The sequence below is a fragment of the Scleropages formosus genome, chromosome 1 (assembly GCF_900964775.1).
Source record: "Scleropages formosus chromosome 1, fSclFor1.1, whole genome shotgun sequence".
Classification (NCBI taxonomy): Eukaryota; Metazoa; Chordata; class Actinopteri; order Osteoglossiformes; family Osteoglossidae; genus Scleropages; species Scleropages formosus.
The window spans coordinates 24,506,974-24,529,620 of record NC_041806.1 but is presented as its reverse complement, the minus strand read 5'-3'; the positions used below and the strand labels follow the sequence as shown (position 1 = coordinate 24,529,620).

The 22,647-nt window shown below is 45.6% G+C and overlaps 1 protein-coding gene across 6 annotated transcripts; it reads right to left on the bottom strand.

Moving 5' to 3' along the window:
- Positions 1 to 2,309: 2,309 nt before the first annotated feature.
- On the bottom strand, positions 2,310 to 18,645 carry hsf2bp (heat shock transcription factor 2 binding protein). Of its 6 annotated transcripts, none has more exons than XM_018749836.2 (9): positions 18,252 to 18,645; positions 15,776 to 15,911; positions 14,425 to 14,528; positions 10,697 to 10,846; positions 9,654 to 9,798; positions 9,029 to 9,146; positions 6,273 to 6,376; positions 4,109 to 4,359; positions 2,310 to 3,119 (listed from the first exon to the last, which is right to left on the bottom strand). In XM_018749836.2, the coding sequence occupies exons 1-9, from the start codon at positions 18,279 to 18,281 to the stop codon at positions 3,090 to 3,092; spliced, it is 1,068 nt and encodes a 355-aa protein (XP_018605352.1). In that variant the 5' UTR covers positions 18,282 to 18,645; the 3' UTR covers positions 2,310 to 3,089. The 6 variants fall into 6 exon arrangements, 5 of the variants coding, with proteins under 5 accessions (XP_018605352.1, XP_018605353.1, XP_018605350.1 ...); XM_018749837.2 differs by having other exon boundaries at positions 4,109 to 4,355; XR_001966036.1 differs by having other exon boundaries at positions 3,100 to 3,119; positions 3,840 to 4,359.
- Between the last annotated feature and the right edge of the window lie 4,002 nt (positions 18,646 to 22,647).

Sequence of the window (22,647 nt, the reverse complement as noted above, 5' to 3'; positions counted from 1 at the left end):
AATCAGCAGCTGGCTAAAAAAGAAAATGGCATGAACGACAGCCTGGTCCTCGAGCTCAAGATAACGAATACAGTGCCCTCACTGCTCTCCACCTGTTCCCACAATGCCTGGTAATCTGGCACGTCTGGAATTCAGGCCAATGTCTGGCAGCCGGCAGCCGGCAGTCAGCACCTGTGCCTGCCGTCCTCGGGCCGACGCCCTGCAACAGTGGGGACCGAGAGACGTCACAGGGAGGGTGTTGAGGCTGGGATGACGCAGGCAGCTGTGGATTTTGTTACCCGTGTGGGTGACCTTCTAGTCCTGCCAGAGTTCGCGAATGAGGGTCCAGCCAGTCGAGATGCTGCTGTCCCCCTCCCCCACCGCACCTTTCTCTGCTGCTTCTCTCACTCTCTCCGTCTGCCTCTCTGTGTATCCGCTGGAGACGTGGGATATGAGTGCATAGTTAAAGAGTACAAATGGTGCCAAAGGGATATTGGTTGATTTTTTTTTTTTGTTTAAATGGATTTTCCAAAATATATGGATGGTATAATAAAAAAGATGAACATGAGTTTCTGCAGGTAGATATTTTGTCAGTTTCAAAATTAAATTTTTCAGTAATTAAACACCACAGAATACAGTTTAATTACAAATGGTTATTTGTTGGCCAATAAAGATGGTTCAGAACAGAGTGAGAGGGAATGAACTGCTACAGTGACATAATCCAGAGGGAAATAATCAGGTAAAGCTGAGTAAGATAAATTGTTATTGTTAGACCGAGAACCCACCTATGTCTGATTAACCTTGTATTACAACTGGCTGATAATACCATCACTCACCACCGCTAAACTGGAGATGCGGGTGCTGCAAATGTCAAATTCTTGAAGCATGCAGATAGTAGATGGTAAAGCACAGCTGATAGACATGTGTGACTGTGATGCAGCCTGGTGCCGAAAAGAGATGAACATGACTGTAGTTACAGAATCCAGACCACCGGTCCTTTCATACAATGGAAACAAAATGAAGAAATACCGGTTTGTAATTTATATTTCTCTGGGTAATTAACATGGCATGCTTTGCAACCCTGCTAACCAGGATGATACACAGCACGCAACAGGCAAATTCTATGCATAAGTGCCCCCCATGCCAAACTGAATGACTTCATTAAGGACACCGTTCCCATTGCAGGGGATTTTCAAGACAGACAAGAAGCACGATTTATTTGAGAGTCTGATCAGTGATGGTGATCACCTCTCATTATGTATAAAACCCACAGCTCTCTTCAAACCAATAAGAGCCTCAGCATTGCAAAATAAGGGCTAAATTACTTTAATCAGGGAGTTCAATAATAATGAGTTCAGCTGGATGCAGTTACTCAACCGCAGTACCAAGACACATGTGTAGCCCCTGGAGCCAGAACTGGACAGCGCCTGTTCTGCCCAGCAGTTGGAGGAACCTAAACAAACCGAGCAATACTGCCCTTTTAGTGGACTGCACTTCCAGCAAGGAGAATTTCTCACTGCCGAAAGGCAAGTGACAAATGCAGATTTGCTTGCACTGCAAAATGTTAGTCCCTATTTTAGAGGAATATTATAAATGTTATTAGCTGTGAGTGTATTAACCTACTCATATATTAAAAGCAGTATGTAAAATACAGCCTTCTGAGTGCATGAAGGTAATAGTGGAAAAGACAGGTGATGGAATGTGTGTACAAGTCAATCCCCCGTTCAGTTTTTTTTTTTAAACCACTGCAGAAAATGCTTTTAACGCATGACATCAATGCGGTTGTCCACCCAGCTGTGTAGGGGAGCACTATGGGTGTTTCTACGCTGGGTTCGGGTCCCAGCAGCTGTGCGCACAACCAAGATATTCCCCCTGGCTGCGAAAACATTCAGGTATTTTAGTTCTCATTATGCAGTCTATCAAGCTTACGCAGCCTGTACCACTCAAGCGGTTGTATAGTTAATACAATCCACGTGTTCTCCCTTTCACTGCACAATTCCACACTCATCCACATGCAGCATGGGTGCACAGGAGTTATAGTATATTATACTAAACTAGAACATGGCCTAAAAAACTGCAGTTTTTATTTAAAAAAATTGTTGCTACTAGGGATGGCTGAGATGGGTTTAAAACTATTTATGGCTCTTATGGTTTTCAAAAGCCAGCCAGCACAACTAAAACCAGAGCAAAACAGCTGAGTAAAGGCAAATTAACAACATGAATAAATAATTTCCAAGGCTTGAATAACACTTTAATATACCAAATGGAAAACAATAAAACACATAACACAAGAAACTGGATTTTCCACTAGGTTTAGCAGAACAGCCTGACAACAGATTAAAACTGGCACATAAAAAAATTACAAAAGATGTAACAAGATTTTAAATTTGAAATTGTGCTCCTGTGTCATCAAGGACTGATGGGTAAAACATCTTATTTTAAAGCCAAATGTCTACCTCTTAGGTAGCCACCCCATCTCTTTCTTACTCTCCCCTCCCCACACAGAAAAAAAGGCAGAATTATGCTTCAGCAGAGCTTAATGGGAGAGGGCTGGTACACCCATTGCCTTTGAAACATGCCAGAGAGTCTAATTAAGCAACACCCTACCCACCTAATCCGGCTTATTGACCGCTGAGGCCCAAGTCTTTCCAATTCCCATGCTGCATCACTTCAGCAGAAACTGCATCATCAGTAACTCTGACTTTGAAGAGACAAGGGACAATGGGGCCAGAGAGAAAAACTAAAGACACAGCACTTTTCTGTGCGTTTGTGTGTGTGCTGGCACGTGAACTACAGAAATCCAGGTAACACAGAATGCCTATGTGAAGAAGAGCAAGACAAAATACAAAGGAAAGGAAGGGCATGGAGTGTGAAAACAATAGAAACATTACAAAATCCAGAAATCCTTGCTTAAACAGCAGCCTACAGTGTCCGAGGCTCAGGAATCCAGTGTTAAGGATCCTTGGGAGGACCAGCTGGCCAACTGTTTTCTCTTCTATGTTATAAGCAGGAAACACAAACAATGCAAGGGAAAGGCCAAAGTGAACCAAAGAGATGTTCCAATGGGAGTTATGAAGAGGGGCAAAGACCCAAACTCTGTGACAGTCTCTTCAGAATTTCTCTGGCTTAGTCACAGAACCCTGAAAGACCAAAAAAAGGACACACAAAGATCCAGTTCATTTACAACGCTACAGCTTGTAGGTACATGTTTCAGTGCAGTGTTAAAAATGATCCACAGTCAGGATCATTCTAATTTTATGAACAGTAATGAAACAATACTGGCATCAATGAATCTGCTATAGTTTAGCCTTTAAAAAGATCCTTTTGCCACATCGGCATGTACGTAGGCAGAAAACAAGAAGTATGGGCCCATTTCTCATGTAATGTTGTCACGTACTCTGCTGCAGTGTGGAATTAATGTTCCTGTAGCACAGCAGTGTGGTTGTGAAGTGTGAACTGACTTTTGCGGCTTAAATCTTTCCCCAGCTGATACAGCTTTTTATTTATTACACTGTAGCTACTTAATCTGCAGTTCACCTTGATGGGATTCAACATGTGTCTCTCTGCAGGCTTAATACCCACACCGTGCATGTTTTCCATGGACCTTCATGGTTTAAGGCTTTTTCTCATATACAAAGGCTTTTGGGCCCTATGTCTACTAAATTCATCCGTCACCAAGTTATGTCCACATCAATAGTGGAACACCAAGAGCAATGAGTGACCCCTTTGATAGGAACTATCAGGTAATAGCAGTTTACTCTAAAGGGAGTGGGGCTAAACCATCAAATCATGACCCAAATACCTCCATTTTAGGTTTACCATTGACGTGCACTGATTACGGTTTGCAAAACAAATAACACCTGAATAACAGGATATTCTGTCATGTTTTGTCTTCACTGATGCCACAGCTGAATCTTCATCCCCTTTGCGTCTCATGTTTAGGATACTAACAGGGTCAGTAGCTAATGGGGAGTGAATTCAGGGACTGTCAACAAAAAAACGGGGGCAGAGGTGTAGCACACAACATGAGAATATCTATACCTATTGGTGCCATGTGAAAAGTTTAATGCTATGTAGGTGTCTGCTGAGTGACTGCTCTGGGACACTGTGTTGGTAGATCAAAGCTCACTTGAGAAGGGCCCTTCTTGTCCATTCCATTGAGCGTGTCCCTCCAAGGACCACCGAGTGCAGCCAAGTGGTCCAGCATTTCCTCAGCAGCCTGCCTGAGGATGGGGTTCCGGCTTGAACAAAGTTGTTGGAGATGAGCCAGTGGTAAACGGTCCCAAAGCATTGGACCAACACAGGGCAGGGCTTCATTGTTTTGCAGAAGCAGAGACTGGAGCAGCCGAAGGGCACAGTGGCACACCTCCCCGTCACTGTCTCTCAGGGGAAAGGAAGGGATTTAATTTTCTAGCACAAAAGAAGCAATACACCAGAGAGCTTAAACATCCCAAATTGAGACTAGCGGGTTGGAGGCTTGCATGAAGGGGATGCCGCTGTTACACCTGAAAATGGTGATAAAGCTAATGTGTCTCCGGGAGCAAATATTCACCTGTATAAATGGAAAAATCAAAAATGACCTTTGTGAGGATACAGGAGGCAACGGTGCATTTGTTAAGCAAAGTACATGTTATAATGAGGCTTTAGAGAAGTGTCATATTAGCTGGGTAACTGCAGCACAACTGAAGGGGAAAGGTAAACACTGAAGCATTGAGAAGCAGAGTGTACTTATGATCAGGTAAAACGTATAATAACATAATACAGCATAATAAGAGGAAAACGTTACATCACACTCGTTTTTTCATTTAAGCCATTCTTGCTTTTTCTTGAACATCACTGGTACACGGTCGGTGCGACACCACCCCTCCCTTACTGCACACTGCGTTATTACACTCACATGATAATGTAATCCTCCCCTCAGTGCACTCCCTACTACATCTGTGCGTAGTGCTGCCGTCAGAGCCTGAGAGATGCGATTCACAGAGTAATATTATCACAGTTAAAAACCAGCACTGCATGCAAGCCTGAGAGATCCAAGGGGTGGAGTGATACCATTGTCGCTAAAAGGCAGCACAACGCTAGAACCTGGAAGATGCAAGGAGTGCAGTGATATCAGGAACCAAGCTCTGCGTGACAGCCTGCGGGGGAGATTAGTCTGCAATTGATGTTGTCTTTCTCTGTCCCTTTCTGTCACTATGTCCCTCAGGGACTCCCTGAGTCTCTCTCTGCTCTTCTTAAACAGCATGTGGAAATGCATTACATCACCAATTAATGAATGCTCTAGATTCTTATTAATGTAATTAAAATTCTACCAATAACACAGCATGTTTGCACATCCACAGAGCCTTTGTGTCACTCTCTACACACATATCCACACACAAAGATAATTACTTGTACTTTATGCAAAGCTGCATTTTACTTTTCTAAGCAGTTAATTATCGGGGGCCTCTCTTGGGAATTGAAAGCAGCCTACTACAGCCTTTTGGCCACACGTCCGCTTCCCTACGACAGCATGCACTAAAGCGCTCACACACTGTCATAAAGGAGCACAAAGTCATGCAGATGTGCAAACCTACCAACACACAGAGAAATGCCAAAGTAAGACACAATCTTTTCTTGCAGTGCAGTGATTCAGTGGAATTATAGGGCTGGACTGAGCTATGAGTGTCGCTGACTGCCATGACACCCACTGTCAGTGCACAGCCAAAGCAGCCCATGAACTTCATTAGACCCGCTGACGCACTGCGAACAAACAGGAAGACTCATCACGGCATGCTGTACCCGCTGTGACAGCAGCAAACCATCTTCCGTGTTCATTCTTCCATCCACACATCTCCTTAGACTTTATTTTCTCTCGTGGCTGTGACACCTGACAAATACCCAGCCATGAGGCAAGATCTGTAGTTATTCATATTCTGAGCAGCAGTGTCAACGAGCAAAATGAGGGATTTTCAATTCTAAGTGTGTGTATGTCTACGAACATGTGTGTGTGTGTGCATGAGTACATAGTAAGTGGTTTATATCCATATGAGCAAGTATGTACAAGTATATATTTATGAGCATGTGTACATTTGCATTTATATTTCAGTACAGGTGGTCATGTACACACATAGCTGTATGTATCCTTTGGTTAGTATATTTGCCTACATGTAAATGTACACATGTACATATGTGTCTTTGTGTGTCTGTGTTCACTGGTGTTGGATGCCCAAACATCTCCAGACTGCACTGTGAAGACCAGCACAGACCTGCAGACCTCTCCTTGAATTGAGTGGACCTGGCACTGATCCTACCTTGCAGGAGGGAGGGGAGGAGCTGGAGGAGACAAGAGCTCTCGCTGATGTACTTCAGGCCCTTAATGCTGATGCTGACATTGTACAGTGCCATGAGCATCAACCTGTAGAGACATGTGAAAGTCAAGCCAATGAACAGCCTGCAATATGCAGCATCCTGCATTCATCCCTTCGCCCTTAGCTCGCAATTCCCTACACATGCAACAAAGCAAAAGTGCTTAAGCAGGAACACAGACCAGTTTTTCACCATATGACAGTGGAGGAGTTTAACGTAGACAAGAGTATCAAATGTAGCACTTGTTCACATGAACAAAGGCAAAAATCGATCCCTACATGGACTTGGTTGAGTGCCAGTTAACCCAAAGGAGGTCCATATAAATTCTCAGGTATGATCCATACCAAGTGTCAAAGACACTGTCAGGAGCACCTTCCAAGTGACTCTGTGCTGTATGTGACAAATCAGGCCTTGGGATCGCATGAGTTGGGGTTTGCTGAGATAGGCATTAAGCAGATCAGCTTTCCTCTTTCCTCAAAAGATAAATCTGTGTCCTACCGCAGTTATACCTTTCTGCATCACAGGTTTCATCAAACGGAACATCACTGGACAGGAAAATATACACAAGTCATAACAAACAGAAGCATGAGGTACACATAAACAGCAGTATCAAGCAAGAAGAGGAATATGTTTATATTATAACTACTACTTATATTGTTCTAAGGCAGCCGGTTCTCAGTTTTAGACGTGATACAGTGACCTGAAATCCACCTCTCTCTTACAACTACTCGAATCCCATAATTCAAGAAAGATCTCAAAACACTTGTTGAACATAGTGCTTTCCTGAAAGCTTTGTAAATTAGCAGATGCCTTTGGGCTATGACTATTTATGTAATTGCTATTTCAATGATACTTCTATAGAAACTTGAGTAACATGAAGGTGCAGAATGGGGGCATCTGAAAGCTTGGCTTTTAATTGTGTGTGTGTATCTAAAGCTCTTTGTTGTGGAATTCAGTTTTGTTGACTCCGCTTTGTATGTCTATTTGGAGAAAGTGTCCGTTAAATGCACAAATGCAGAAAAAAATGCAATCAAACTAAAGACAGACATAAAGACAAAAAAACTGCATTGATCTTAAATGAAATTGCACAACAAATGCGATTTCCTATATATAATAAAGTCTCTGCTTTTCCTGGCATGTGGTAATGAACACTGACTCAGTTTCCATAGTCTCTAACAGCCAACAAGAACTACAACATGTGAACATGCCCTCCTGCTTTGCCAGTTGTAGTTGAGGGATCAAGTATGCTGTATATTTTTAGAATTGGCTGTGTGAGCAGTACGCAGTTGATACACAGGGCACCCTCGACATTTCAGCAGCAGCGGGGCATGTTGTGAACTTCCGTGCTGAACCTTGCTGCTTCTCCTCCCAAATGCTCCTCCTAGTCCAAACAATGACACTATCCCTATTATGCATCCAACACCCCAACACTGCTAGCTGTTGCTGTTAGTGACTCAGAGTACGCACATCTCCCATATCTTATGTTTCGCACCCCGGTGGCTGCACACTATGAGATTTGCACAGCGATAAATGGCATGGACACCACCGTGATGACAGGGAGACCTGTCCTTCTGTGTGAGGCTGGCCATGGGTGGCTGGCTGTGCAAGCAGCATTCTTGCTCACACCAGACCCATCAGCACTCCCTACTCAGCGGAGTTCCAACATGATTATCAGGGCATGTCTATGTGCACATGAGTCTGTTTCACATCACTGCCTTTGTTCAGCCTAGACTAACTCAAACAAAGGCTATTTACTCATGCCCATAGACTCCTCCTGTTGGTCAACATGTTGATGAAATTGCTGCACTCAAGACCACTTGTATAAATTAAACCAATCTTTTAATTCTATGTAATTTGGTGATCTGTTTAACCTTGAAACTGTTGGTAATTAAAATCATTACAATCTTGATGAAACTGTGATATTCCCTTTCTATAGATGAACCTCATCCACTAGATCTTGGCTTCCATTAAAGCCCAGACTAAACTGGATTCATCTTTTATTCAGCCTGAACCAGTTGGTCTTCTGTAAACCAGCTCTGGATACACTGTCCCCCTAGGAGCCATAACCATCAGTATTCCGTGACAGCTGCCATTAGAAAACATCCAGTTTGGTGGACTCATCCTGCCCCCAGCTAATGTTAACACCTTGTTTACCATGTGCTGCTGAGGTAAAGATCATGCATGGACTTCTTGTCTGAGGATGCTTCTCTCTCTCGTTCTCAGGATAGGACATACAGGACATTGCCATGCTGGACAATGAAACTCAACAAATTACCATAGTGGCAGCATGTTCTTACATCTCCTGAACATATGGTGACCTTTTAACACTCCTTAAAAAGCATACTGTGAAGGTATTTGGTCAGCTGTGCAGGCAACCCTTCAGTTTTCAGCCCTGGAAATGGGAACAATGCCTGCTCACCCAGTCAAGGGAAGAAGGCTCATTCTGCATGAGGGTGGTCCGCTCCTGCTACTGAACCGATTCCTTATTTCAGTGGAGCAGTTTAAGACTTGAATGAACTATTTTCTATTTAAATTTAAATTTGAGAAGCACTTAATGGAGCAGTTGCTTACTCATTACTCTAGGTACCCACAGCTGAGAATCCACTCTGCTCGCAAATTCCAGGACTGGACTCTCCTGATTGACATCTTCCCTATCAGGTTTACCACCATGACAGTGTACATTTCTGTTGTGCTCTCTTACACTTTAAGCTTGGAGAAGACTCCTGGTTTCATGACCCCAAGCAGCTGCATCAGAGTGTCCAGCAGCATGTGGGCAGAGCTAGACAGGAAGTCCCGCCCACACGTCACAGCTGCTATGTCTGAGAGGAAGAGAGAATAGAAACAGGAGTTGGTGGCTGAGACCACACTTAAAACTCACCATATAAGGAAAGGTATTTCCTTATGGCTGTGTAGTGTGGTGCCATGAATCTCACCTTCAAATGCAATGTTTCTTACCCTCAGAACAAAGAACAGCCAACTCATGTTTTCGAAAATAAGGCAAATTTCAAGATACAAATAAATAAGGAAATCAATATTTGCCTCAAAGGCAGAGAACAGGATGTGTTTATTCACTATTTGCATGTAGGGAGGCACTGCTGTAGCCAATGTTTGTTCACACCTCTGCCTTGAAACCCCCAAATGGGGGCAAGATTCACCACTTCCTGAAAGCCTTTGCTCTCTACACTCCACTGCAGTCACAAATACAGGTCATGTTTGCTCTAGCAAACACAAGAAGTTTACATTGGGTTTTTTATCAGCTTCATACCACTGGCTTTGTACCAGTTAAGCCTACAATTGCACAGTCCAAAAGGTCCTGCCCCACTCACTGGTGACAATCCCAGCCAGTGCCAGGACAAACTGCATCTCCTGGGAGCTAGTCTGCTGCTCCACCTTTCCCTCTCTGTCCAGAGACTGGCCAACAAAGCTCTCCAGTGTTTGTGCTGCAACAGCCAGGAAGGCCTCTGCCTTTCTCTGTGGGCAGTGACACAGGTACACACAAATGTACATGCACACACAAACACACAGAAGAAGGCGTGTTTATAATATGACAGGACAATTTCCATTGGGCAGACAAAGAACAATTTCCTATCAAACAGCTCTGTGTTCGCTGAATCTGTAACTTCTTTACTTCTATATCAGCTGCCTGTATTCTAAGTATAAATTTGTGAAACTCAATTATGTTTATGGTGGCAGAGCAGGTAGCACTGTGAGCAAGTGCCACTGATGCATTCTGACGTGGGTTTGAATGTGACTCAGTTTGTGCAAAGTGTGCATGTTCTCCATGTGTTTGCACAGATTTCCTCCTTGGGGAATCTGAATTATATGTGAGTGTGTTATACTGCCCTGCTACATAAATGAGTGAATGATTGTTGGAAATTTTCTGCACTGTAAGTGACCTTAGGAAAAAGGTATCAGCTAAATATTAGTTAATAATCATCAACAAAAGTTAACGCAGTTTTGGTTCCAACCCACTTTCCAGGCTGGACAGATCCAGTCAGTAGTTATGAATGTTTCATATATACCCAAAAATAATGTGTTTTGTCACAACAAAGGCAAAAAAAAAAAATCAGATCAACCACTTCCTTTTAAAAAGTTTAAAAACATGAAACTGACAAGAACTAATAAGGTAATTAAGAGGTGTTTACAATCAGGGCCTGCAGGAACTGCATTTGACAGCCTTGCCTCCTGCAATACCACAGCAACGTTGCAGTGAAAACGACCCAAGCCAGCTGTTGCCTCGACAGCATGCCCCACCCCATGAAACACAAGACATGAGAAGGATGCCTGAAGTGCCTGAAATGTCAGCTCTGTGGCTGTATCTAGCTAGTGCTGTCAGGGATGAGAGCATGATGGGACAGGGTCAACTTACGTCAGCCAAGATATCCTTGATGACCTCCTCCTTGCTGGACACACTCCAGAGAAGAGTGCAGGAGGCCACACCTAGTGTTGTGCAAAATTCAGCCTGCTGCTGCAGCTGCTCCTGGCTCACCCACAGCTGCTGTCTAAGTGCCAGCTTCTCCTGGGGTTGTGCAGACACACATACAAACAGAAGCTCAATACAGACAAATACAGTAGATGCTTGGGCACACAGACACATGCTGAGTGCTGAGGGCCCTGAAAGTCAGTGTGACCCCTGACCTGTCATTTATGCCACACATCTGACAGACTGGTTCACACAATCTCATCCTTGGCAGAGGTGCAGTGTCCTCGAATAACTTTATGGCAACTGCATAACGTTACCACCCTCAAGAGTAACTCGAAACAACTTGATTACCTGCAGTCACCCAATCCCCTAAGCCCTGTGGTGACAGTTCACACTAAGAAAAAACTCTATGTCCCTACAGTGGGGAGCATAGGGACCACCTTCACTTGGAAAAAAACTGGTAAAACAAATGCTGTAGCACCTGCCCCAAACCCAGGAACCCTCTCTTCATGTGTGCCACACCTTCCTTGTGTTCACCCTCCAGCACAAGGAGCATTATGCCACTTCCACTGCTTGACCCCATACCCTGTAAGTACTGAGAGACAACGACAGAAAAAGGAAAGGAAGAGTGTCTGCCACGCCCACACCCTCGAGCCCACACGGAACACATGGGACGCGGCGCAGACTGGGGCATGAAAGGCTGCGTCAGACAAGCAGCTGATGCGGAACCTTGTTCAGCCTTGTTGTTTGCGATCTCCTAGCTCTTCTACTTCCTGTTCCCTAACGCCTTCCCCAATCCTGTCCCTTGTTCCCACGATCCTGTACCTCTTTATGATCATCGACCTCTTGCCTGTGTACCGACCTTGCCTTTTGGATTCTCCCTGTTGCACCTTGAAGACTAATTGCCTGTCCTTTGACCACCTCTCTTGGATTTCCCTGAATAAACCACGAATACCGCTCTGCACTTGGGTCCACTGCTTCCTTCCGGAGCCAGACATGACAGTGTCGGTATGTACACAGTGCTTTAGCATGCCTGTGACATTAACACACCCAGCTTACATCCATTTGAATCCGTGTGACTTTGGTTTCATGAAGGAAGGTTGAGGCAGCGCTCAATTTCCCCGTCATAACTGGAATTACAAAATACCAATTAAATTGACAGCAAAGCCAACCCAACTCAGGGCACTGGTATTCCTACCAGGCCTTGCAGGAGTCCAGATTGAGGTTTAATTTAATTTATGGCGTACTGCAAATGCACAGGTGACACTGTCTGGTCAGATTCCTCAGCTTGAGCCAAAGTTTCTTTTTTAAATTGATTAACAACAGAATGGAATGGCACGGAGGCAGCAACGTAGAGTCAGGAACCATGCACTGAGAGAGTACAAATATATACGCAGACATACAGTACACATACATAAGACTGCAATATTTCAGATGGGGGGGGGGGGGGACGGTGGTGCAGTGGGTTGGACCGGGTCCTGCTCTCCAGTGGGTCTGGGGTTTGAGTCCCACTTGGGGTGCCTTGCGACAGACTGGTGTCCCGTCCTGGGTGTGTCCCCTCCCCCTCCAGCCTTACACCCTAAGTTGCCGGGTTAGGCTCCGGTTCCCCGCGACCCCGTATGGGACAAATGGTTCAGAAAATGTGTGTGTGTGTGTGTGTGTGTGTGTGTGTGTGTGTGTATTTCAGATGGCACTATCTATGAAATTTCAAATGGGTGTCATCCCAGACATTCCAGAAATCATCTGACCTGTTGTGCAGATGAAATGTCAAGATCAATAGCAGAACAAAGTCACATAATTTGCTCAACTGCATATTTATAGAGAGAATGTATTGTGGTGACCGTAACAGTTAAATGCATTTCCTTGCCAAATACATAACAATGGTCAGCCTTTGTTCCAGAAATTCATCAAAAATCAAATGTGAGTTGTGGTCCAACAAGAATATAAAGGAGTAGAAATCAAACTTTATGTGAAAGATTCCAGGTTCATACTCGTTTCCATGTCTCGTTTGTTAATGTTTCGATTTCAAGTTTCATTATTTAACAGCACTGCATCTGTGTATTGATCTAAGTACACCAGAACTAACACGGTTACACCACGTGGTAGTGCCATAGGGCAGCAGGCGCAGCTCATGCTCACGCTCACCTGTGACTTTTCTTGTTTACACGGGGAGTTTTTAGAGGCCGCTCCACTAAAGGTCAAACAACATTCATGCAGCCAGTGGTTTCTATGTCAGTCATTCCTGGTATGAATCTAAATGGCTTGAACTTTACTTGGGCCTTTTCTGGTTTGTTTTTCTTTGTAAATGATGAACAAAACAATGTGAGTGGACTGGGGGTTCGAGAAAGGAGTGCGTGGGGTTTACCTCAAAATAGCAGCCTGCTGGTACACAGCAGGTCTGCTCATGTTCTTAACCTTAACATTCATTCCCAGTCCTGTGTAGCACTGCTATGACTTCTGCATGTGTTCAGCAATCTTGCCCTTCCTTTATTTAACTGAAAAAGACAGCACGGGACCAGTCTCGCACACATGCATACGACCGTGCAGAGAACTGTAACCAAAAGAACGCAGATGTAAATGCACAGACACCACAGGCTGCTGACAAAAAACGAGCCACACACAGACAGGCAGAAAACCACATAAACACATGCACACACAGCAGTGCATTTTGTAGTGGTTGCTAGTGTACGTGCCCAAAAACAGTATGTATGTATCCCGCAAACACTGCCATCTTTTTTAAGTGTTTTTCTGGAGAAAATACCACTATTTTTCACAACGCTTAGGGAACAACAGTGCATCCATCAGATCGTGATATTCTATAAGGAGGTCACCGAACGTTTTACTCAGCTGCACTGACGTGCTCCATTGTAGCAATTCACATTCCTGACATTACTCATTTTTAAATAGTTTTAGTGCTCCTCCTATTCCAAGGTACAGTGAGAAATTCCCACATGGGCTCTTGTGATGTCACATTCAGAGCCTGAAACCTTCAAATACAGAGAGCAGTCAGAAGCTTGAAAGAAAAGGCCCCAGTGAGCTATGAAATACAGGTGTAAATAATATAGCTCCAGAGGGAATCTCTACTGCACCTCTAGGGAAACCGTCTACAGGAATTGCATGGGCTCAGCAGGGAGAGTGAGACCCATGTGCGAGTGTGTGGTGTGCGCATGTGTGACGTCATGTCCTGCGTCAGAAGCGAGCTGTCCAAGGTGAGCCCAGGGCTGCTGTTGCCAGCAGCTTCAAGGGAAAACGGATCAGTGGTCAACAAGGCCACAATGTGTCTGATGCAGGAGGTCCAGGACCAGGTTCAGTGTCCAACGTTATGTACTAGACCCTTGTTTTATTTGGGACCGAGTGGAAAACAGACAGTAAAACCACTTTCATTCCCAGACAACAGGCTGTGATGCACAACAGCGCTCCAGAAGCCATAGCTTGGTGCAGAAGACTGTACCACCACATGTGACAGCAGCAGTTTCCCTCTCCTTATGTATCTTTCCTCTCCGTCCTATCGCTCTCTGTGCAACCCCTTGTGCTGCTGTTCTACGTCCAATTAAATGCAAATAAATTTGGTTCTAGCTGTTTTATTGGCAGGAGGTATGCACACAAAGACAATGGTCCCGCTGCCGCTGTCCCACTGGCCTCCCTCCCTTCCTCCTCCTCCTCCTCCTCCTCACCTCCCTCTCCCTTTGGCATTCACAGTGGGCGGCATCCAGGCGTGAGCACAGGTGCAGATAGTCCTGCTGCAGCTGCTCCCGCTCCAGCTCAATGCGCTCTTTCACTGCAGTGGGAAATGTGACCGACAGGGACACGATAAGCGACATGCTGTCTGACCTGTCGCACAGGGGCAGTGTGTACGTGTGTTTGCCTTACTCAAAGGTTTGTGTATTTGTGTCAACCAAGGGTGTGTGCATGTTTCTTTATTTCTCATACTGAAGTGTGTGCGAGTGCTTATCTTTCTGCAACGTATGTCTCTTTAAAAAAAAGGTGTGGGTTTTAGTCTCACCAGAGGGTATGTACATGTGAAAAGCAGGGTAGAAAATGTATAAACCACTTCAGTGCATCACTAATTATTTAGCAAAAAAGCATGACATTTCATTGCATTAACAACTCCAATACCATTGTGTCATCCTTCTGTTTTCAAAATATGTGAGAGAAATATTTATTCATTTTCATAAATTACCAAGAGTAATTTGAAGCAACTGAGAATATTCTGTCTGAAATAATGTAGATAATACTGTAGAAATATGGAAATCCAGAGGGTGGAAACCTGTCTCAGACGCTGTTCCTCATTCTGGATGCAGAACACAAGCAGTGAGTAAAGCAATCTGCTGATGTTTACGTGGAAAGCACACTAATACACCTTGGCATCTCAGTTCTCCTGTGACACACCACTGCGTGAGAGGACCTGTTTTGGCACAGCTCAGGTCCTCAGCAGTTTTATGACCTGTAGACAGAGTGTCCACTGAAGTGTAGATGGTCTTACACTGATGTTTCACAGGGCCGTCATTCCTTTGGTCACTGGCACCATGTCATGATCTCACTCCTTTTGTCATGACTGTGACTGTTGGCCTTATTACTGTTTGCCAAAACGTGGTATTTATTTACTTCCAGTGTGATTCCAGTGTCTCTGTTACTACACTGTTATTCTGTTTCTGCTTTGTATTGAAATTTATTCATTTGCTTGACTCTTTTCTTCAAAGTGACCTACAGTTGTAAGATACTGTTATTTACCCATTTATACAACATGGTAATTTCTACTAGAGCAGTTTTAGAGTACGTATCCTGCTCAAGGGTACTACAGTTGTCGGTGGGAGTGAAACTTGGTTTAGTTAAGTTCAAGGGCAGCAGCTCTATTCATTTACTGCACATCATATTTTACTTGATGAACACTGTAAACTTTAGATCATGCACGCATTTCAAACTCGCTCTATTCACATGCGTTTGCAGAGATGCGCTTCACATCCTCTCACACACCAGTGAGATGTGTTGCAACCCCCATGGCCAAACAGACGTGTGTGTTCTTACCGACGTCCACCACGTGGCCTTGGCGGACCTTCTCCAGCACATCTCTGCTGATGACTTTGGGCAGAAAGTCACGAAGCTGCATGACCTCAGTGGTCAGCCTCTCCAGGTCCCTCTTCCTCACCCTCACGAAGCCTCCCTGAGGAGGGTACCACACAGCCATGAAAGAGTGCAGGTCACAGCCGTGACCCCCAATAAGCAGGCCACTCTAATGTGTTCCTACAGCGTGTGTGAATAACTCCATGGAATACCGCTGGTAATATCTGACAGTGACCCACCATCTGAGCTCTTTTTACTCCCCATTTTACATACTGAGGTTCATTCCTTAAATTGACACTTTTCTCTAGAGGCCTTCCAGCATGTAACTACTTACAGTGCTGCTCAAAAGTATGTGAACCCTATTGAGATGGTCATTAAACATGTCTAAAATATTAAAATAAACATTAAAAAATCTAAATCTTTAAATAAATGTATAAAATGAATAAATGATTATTATTTACACATCTGACTCTACTTACCCATTGGGGTTAACCAATGCAACTTGGGCTTCACATTTTTTTGCACCTGCTTTACCTGCGTGTTTCTACTACACATGATTTCCTATAACGCAACATACAGAATGCGAGAATCTCTTATGCGAGAATCCTGTTCGTGGACTTCAGCTCAGCCTTCAACACCATCATTCCACACCTCCTCCTGTCCAAATTAACCCAACTCTCTGTGCCCACCTCCATCTGTCGGTGGATCACCAACTTTCTGACAGACAGGCAGCAGATAGTGAGGCTGGGAAAATTCTCATCCAATACTCGCACAACCAGTACTGGCGCACCCCAGGGATGTGTGCTCTCCCCACTGCTCTTCTCCTTGTACACCAACGACTGCACCACTAAAGACCCCTCTGTCAAACTCCTGAAGTTTGCAGACGGCACCACACTCATTGGCCTCATCCGGGATGGTGACGAGTCTGCTTACAGACAGGAGGTCCAAGAGCTGGCTGTCTGGTGCAGTCATAACAACCTAGAGCTGAACACGCTCAAAACAGTGGAGATGATCGTAGAGTTCAGGAGAAACACCTCAGCATTATCCCCACTCACCATCATGAACAGCACTGTGGCAACAGTGGAGTCATTCAGGTTCCTGGGCACCACCATCTCACAGGACCTGAAGTGGGAGCCCCATATAGACTCCATTGTGAAGAAGGCCCAGCAGAGGTTGTACTTCCTTCGCCAGCTGAGGAAGTTCAACCTGCCACAGGAGCTACTGATGCAATTCTACTCCGCAGTCATCGAGTCCGTCCTCTGCACCTCTATAACTGTCTGGTTCGGCTCAGCTACGAAGTCAGACATCATAAGACTACAGCAGATAGTTCGGACTGCTGGAAGAATCATCGGCACATTCCCCCCAGCTCTCCAAGAACTGCACTCGTCCAGAGTCAGTAAAAGGGCTGGCAAAATCATTCTAGACCCCTCACATCCAGGCCACTTCCTCTTTGAACCTTTGCCATCTGGCTGGCGCTACAGAGCACTGAACACCAGGACAGCCAGGCACAAGAAAAGTTTCTTTCCTCAGGCCATCTACCTCATGAACACCTAAATCTCTCCCCTAGAGAGTAAACCAATGCAATACATAATGCTATTTATAACTTTTTATCACATCATATCTGTTCTCACACTCCCTTGCATTTGTAACTAGTGACTATTTTTGTATATAATATTGGGTACTGTATATTTTTATATATTTTTCATCCCTTATTCAAATACTCTATCTTTTCATCTATCTTGCCACTGTCATTCTGTCTTTGCTGTGGAAGTTCCTGTCACCAAGACAAATTCCTTGTATGTGTGAACATACTTGGCAATAAAGCTCCTTCTGATTCTGATTTGAAAATTACACACCTATTTATGTCACATGAGAAACACTGATTCTCATTATATACCTTATATATCCATTTTGCGGTAAAACTAAGGGACACGAGGGCTTCACATACCAGCAGCACTGTATAATGATTTATCAATTTATACTTTTGCGCCTTTTTCACTGGAGCAATGAATGCAGGGTATTTAGTGGTGAAAATATTCAATTTGCTGAATAATTCAGAATATGAACGTTTCAGTTGTTTCACCCATTCAGAATGAAGGGTTAGTCTCCAATAATATCATTAATATGTACTACAGCTGATCTTTGGCCCGTTTACCGCTCTTTACTGCAGTTTACCACGGTGGCTGACATGAAAACTAAGTAAAGGAACAGTTTGTTATTAATGAATGAAGATTAATTTGAACAAATATTTTATCACTGCGGTGCGTTACTGAGTTCCTCAGTAAACGAGCTCATCTGCCAAGCAAACCCTGAAACCAAACTGATGCTGATGGTTAAATATGAACAAAAATGAATTCGTGCGATACTACTTTTTAGTCATTTTTTACTTTTTTTTTTTACAAACAGGTATTTGTACGAGTACTAAAAAGCAAGTACGTACACGGTCGCGACGCCAATGCGTTTTGTACATCTCCCGCCTCAGTGTGTGCTCGCGCGCCCGTGCGTGACCGAGAGAGCGCGCGCGCAGTCGCTGTGCCACTGCAGGAAAGCGGCGGTTTCGCGGTCAACGTCACGTTTGTCGGACTTCCCCTGAATACGTAGAGCCGCTGCGCCCCCTAGCGGTGCAGCGGTTAACGCCGCTGCTCCCTCATGGGGCTCGCGCTGATTTACTGTACTGTTACTTACCCGTGTACCACACAGCAGGGTGTTCCTGCTGCATTTGTTCAGCGCAGGTTCCTTCCTCAAGGGTACGGGGTTGGGGAATCTGCATCATTGACTTTATAAATAACACAAGTTAGTGAATTTAGTTTATACTGCTTTTGTATGACAGCAAATACAGAATGCTAGTTAAGTGCTGCTGGAAAGTATGGTAACCCCACGTGTCCCTTAGTTTTACCATGAAACAGTTAACAAGAAGCAGTGTTTCTCAAGTGAAATAATAGGTGTTTAATGACCAATTCCATGTGTTGCTTTAGAGGAAATCGTGTGTAGTAGAAACATGGAAGTAGTGCAGGTGCAAAATACTAAAATCCTAGTTACACTGGTTAAACCAACTAGGTAAGTAGAATTAGGTGTGTAAATCATAATCATATATTCATTTCTATAGGTTTAAGATTTAGATTCTATGAAGAATAATACACTTTCGAGCAGCACTATATCAGGAGAGCGGTCACTGTAGTAACGGAGCGGTCATTTCAGCACAGGTAAATTCTTCATGTTCTCCTCGGATTGTCTTAAAGCCCCTGGTGCCTGAAAACATTCAGCTCACCTAAAGCAAACATTTACTGCAAGTATGTGTTAGAGGATGGAGAACATTCTGGCCTTCTGAGCAGGAGCCTGTCAGCATCTTCAGGTGAGAATGAAGTATCACCACCAGCCTCTAAAGTCTCAGCCAAGATGTATTTTTTTTTTTAAAATTGGTTTTATGCATAGCACAAGGTGAAAACACCACACAGATAGACAGAGCAAGGAATCAAAACCAAAATGTTATAATTTTCACAGGTGTGGTAAAGCCGAGATTTGAAATTCAGGACTTTGGACTTGTATATTTATTATTCATGGAGGCGTGGTGGGTTTGGCCAGTGCCCGCTGTGTGGCAGGTCTGGGGTTTGAGCCCTGCATGGGGTGCCGTCCTGGGTGTGTCCCCTCCTCCGTCGGCCTTGCGCCCTGTGTTGCCGGGTTAGGCTCTGGCTCCTCGCGACCCCGTATGGGACAAATGGTTTCAGATGATGTGTGTGTATGTAAATTATTATTGTTATTGAATAAGCACTGAGATAGATCAACCAGTTATAACAGATTGAGGGACAGGGAAACTACAGGAATTTTATATGCACTCTCTTTAAATTATTTGAGAAAGGAATGAAAGGACTGAGAACTTCCATGTTGTGGGACCTGAAGCTTACTTTGTGTGGCCTACAGCTTTCAAAGTGCTTGAGTAAGCCCCAGCATCCATTCTCTGGAATGAGTGATGGTCCAAGAGCAGATGCCTGACTGGGAAGTAATCTGAGAAACCAAGATGCTCATCTCAACAACACAATTTACACAGCATGTAGTTACTTACTTGCGTTACTTTTCTAAAGATATCCACTGGCTTTTGAATATCACCACTCAATAGTGACAAAGTACCTTGAGAAGGGTAACTTCTGCAGTAATCTCTGCAAACTTCCCACTGTCATCCAAAAGACACAAGGAAAAGAACAGCTAAGCTAGAATCAGCAGCAACCAGTTTGCAATCACTGTACCATGATGAGCCTTATGTTGAGATGTGAACCACAAAACAACATCGAGCTTTATAACAGAAAGCTTCTCGCACTCATCCCCAATGTGATGATGCGCTGACAAAATTAGGTAACATCATCACTCATTCTGGCAACATTTTTTTTTTAAATTTCAATATTATATCTTAGTTTTCATCCATCCATTCATCCATCCATCTTCCACCACTTATCCGGGACCGGGTCGCGGGGGCAGTAGTCTAAGCAGAGCCCCCCAGACTTCCCTTTCCCCACACACCTCCTCCAGCTCCTCTGGGGGAACCCCAAGGCGTTCCCAGGCCAGCTGGGAGACGTAGTCTCTCCAACGTGTCCTGGGTCTGCCCCGAGGCCTCCTCCCAGTGGGACATGCCCGGAACACCTCCCCAGGGAGGCGTCCAGGAGGCATCCGGAACGGATGCCCGAGCCACCTCAACTGGCTCCTCTCGATGCGGAGGAGCAGCGGCTCTACTCCGAGCTCCTCCCGGGTAACTGAGCTCCTCACCCTATCCCTAAGGGTGCACCCAGCCACTCTGCGGAGGAAACTCATTTCTGCCGCTTGTATCCGCGATCTCATTCTTTCGGTCATGATCCAGAGTTCATGACCGTAGGTGAGGGTAGGAACGTAGATCGACCGGTAAATTGAGAGCTTCCCCTTACGACTCAGCTCCTTCTTCACCACAACAGACCGGTACAATGACCGCATTACTGCGGACGCCGCACTGATTCGTCTGTCAACCTGCCGCTCCATTTTTCCCTCACTCGTGAACAACACCCCGAGATACTTAAACTCCTCCACTTGAGGGAGCAACTCCTCCCTAACCCGGAGGGGGCAATCCACCTTTTTCCGACTGAGAACCATGGCCTCGGATTTGGAGGTGCTGATTCTCATCCCCGCCGCTTCGCACTCAGCTGCAAACCTCCCCAGTGCACGCTGCAAGTCTTGACTTGATGAAGCCAACAGGACCACATCGTCCGCAAAAAGCAGAGACGAGATCTCGCGGCCACCAAAACAGACACCCTCCGTTCCCTGGCTGCGCCTAGAAATTCTGTCCATGAAGATAATGAACAGAATCGGTGACAAAGGGCAGCCCTGGCGGAGTCCAACATGCACCGGGAACAGGTCTGACTTACTGCCGGCAATGCGAACCAAGCTCCTGCTCCGGTCATACAGGGAACGAACAGCCCGTAGCAACGAGCCCTGAACCCCATAATCCTGTCGAATGCCTTCTCCAGGTCCACAAAACACATATGGACTGGTTGGGCAAACTCCCACGAACCCTCCAGCACCTTAGTGAGGGTATAGAGCTGGTCCAGTGTTCCACGGCCAGGGCGAAAATCGCATTGCTCCTCCTGGATCCGAGGTTCGACTATCGGTCGGATTCTCCTCTCCAGTACCCCGGCATAGACTTTCCCAGGGAAGCTAAGGAGTGTGATCCCCCTGTAGTTGGAACACAATCTCCGGTCCCCCTTCTTAAAAAGAGGGACCACCACCCCGGTCTGCCAGTCCAGAGGCACCGTCCCCAAACGCCACGCGATGCTACAGAGGCGTGTCAGCCAAGACAGCCCCACAACATCCAGAGACTTGAGAAACTCGGGGCGGATCTCATCCACCCCCGGAGCATTGCCACCGAGGAGTTTTTTGACTACCTCAGCAACTTCAGCCAGGGTAATGGACGAGTCCCCCTCCAAGTCCCCAGCCTCAGCTTCCTCTACGGAAGGCGTGTCGGAGGGATTGAGGAGATCCTCAAAGTATTCCTTCCACCGCCCGAGGACATCCTCAGTTGAGGTCATCAGCGCACCACTTCCACTGTAAACAGTGTTGGAGGAACACTGCTTCCCCCTTTTGAGTCGCTGGACGGTTTGCCAGAATCTCTTTGAGGCCGACCGAAAGTCTTCCTCCATGGCCTCATCGAACTCCTCCCAGGCCCGAGTTTTTGCCGCGGCGACTGCCAGAGCTGCGCTCCGTCTGGCCCGCCGGTACCCGTCAGCTGCTTCAGGAGTCCCATGAGCCAGCCAGGCCCGATAGAACTCCTTCTTCAGCTTGACGGCATCCCTTACCTCCGGTGTCCACCACCGTGTTCGGGGATTGCTGCCGCAACAGGCACCGGAGACCTTATGGCCGCAGCTCCGAACCGCTGCCCCGACAATGGAGGTGTGGAACATAGTCCATTCGGACTCAATGTCCCCAGTCTCCCTTGGGACCTGGTTGAAGCTCTGTCGGAGGTGGGAGTTGAAGACCTCTCTGACAGGGGCCTCCGCCAAACGTTCCCAACAGACCCTCACTATGCGTTTGGGCCTGCCAGGTCTGTCCAGCTTTTTCCCCCGCCATTGAATCCAACTCACCACCAGGTGGTGATCAGTTGACAGCTCAGCCCCTCTCTTCACCCGAGTGTCCAAGACATATGGCCAAAGATCAGAAGAAACGACTACAAAGCCGATCATCGACCTCCGACCTAGGATGTCCTGGTGCCAAGTGCACTGATGGACACCCTTATGCATGAACATGGTGTTTGTTATGGACAAACCGTGACTAGCACAGAAATCGAATAGCAACTCACCGCTTGGGTTCAGATCAGGGAGGCC

Bases quoted from the DNA above. Each gene is read 5' to 3' on its own strand.
- hsf2bp (XM_018749834.1), bottom strand. From the start codon at position 18,281: ATGTACAAAACGCATTGGCGTCGCGACCGT. The intron at 9,799-10,696 runs GTAAGTTGACCC...CACTGCCCACAG, and splicing joins TCAAGGATATCTTGGCTGAC to AGAAAGGCAGAGGCCTTCCT. The intron at 6,377-9,028 runs GTAAGAGAGCAC...ATGTCTCTACAG, and splicing joins GTCTTCTCCAAGCTTAAAGT to GTTGATGCTCATGGCACTGT.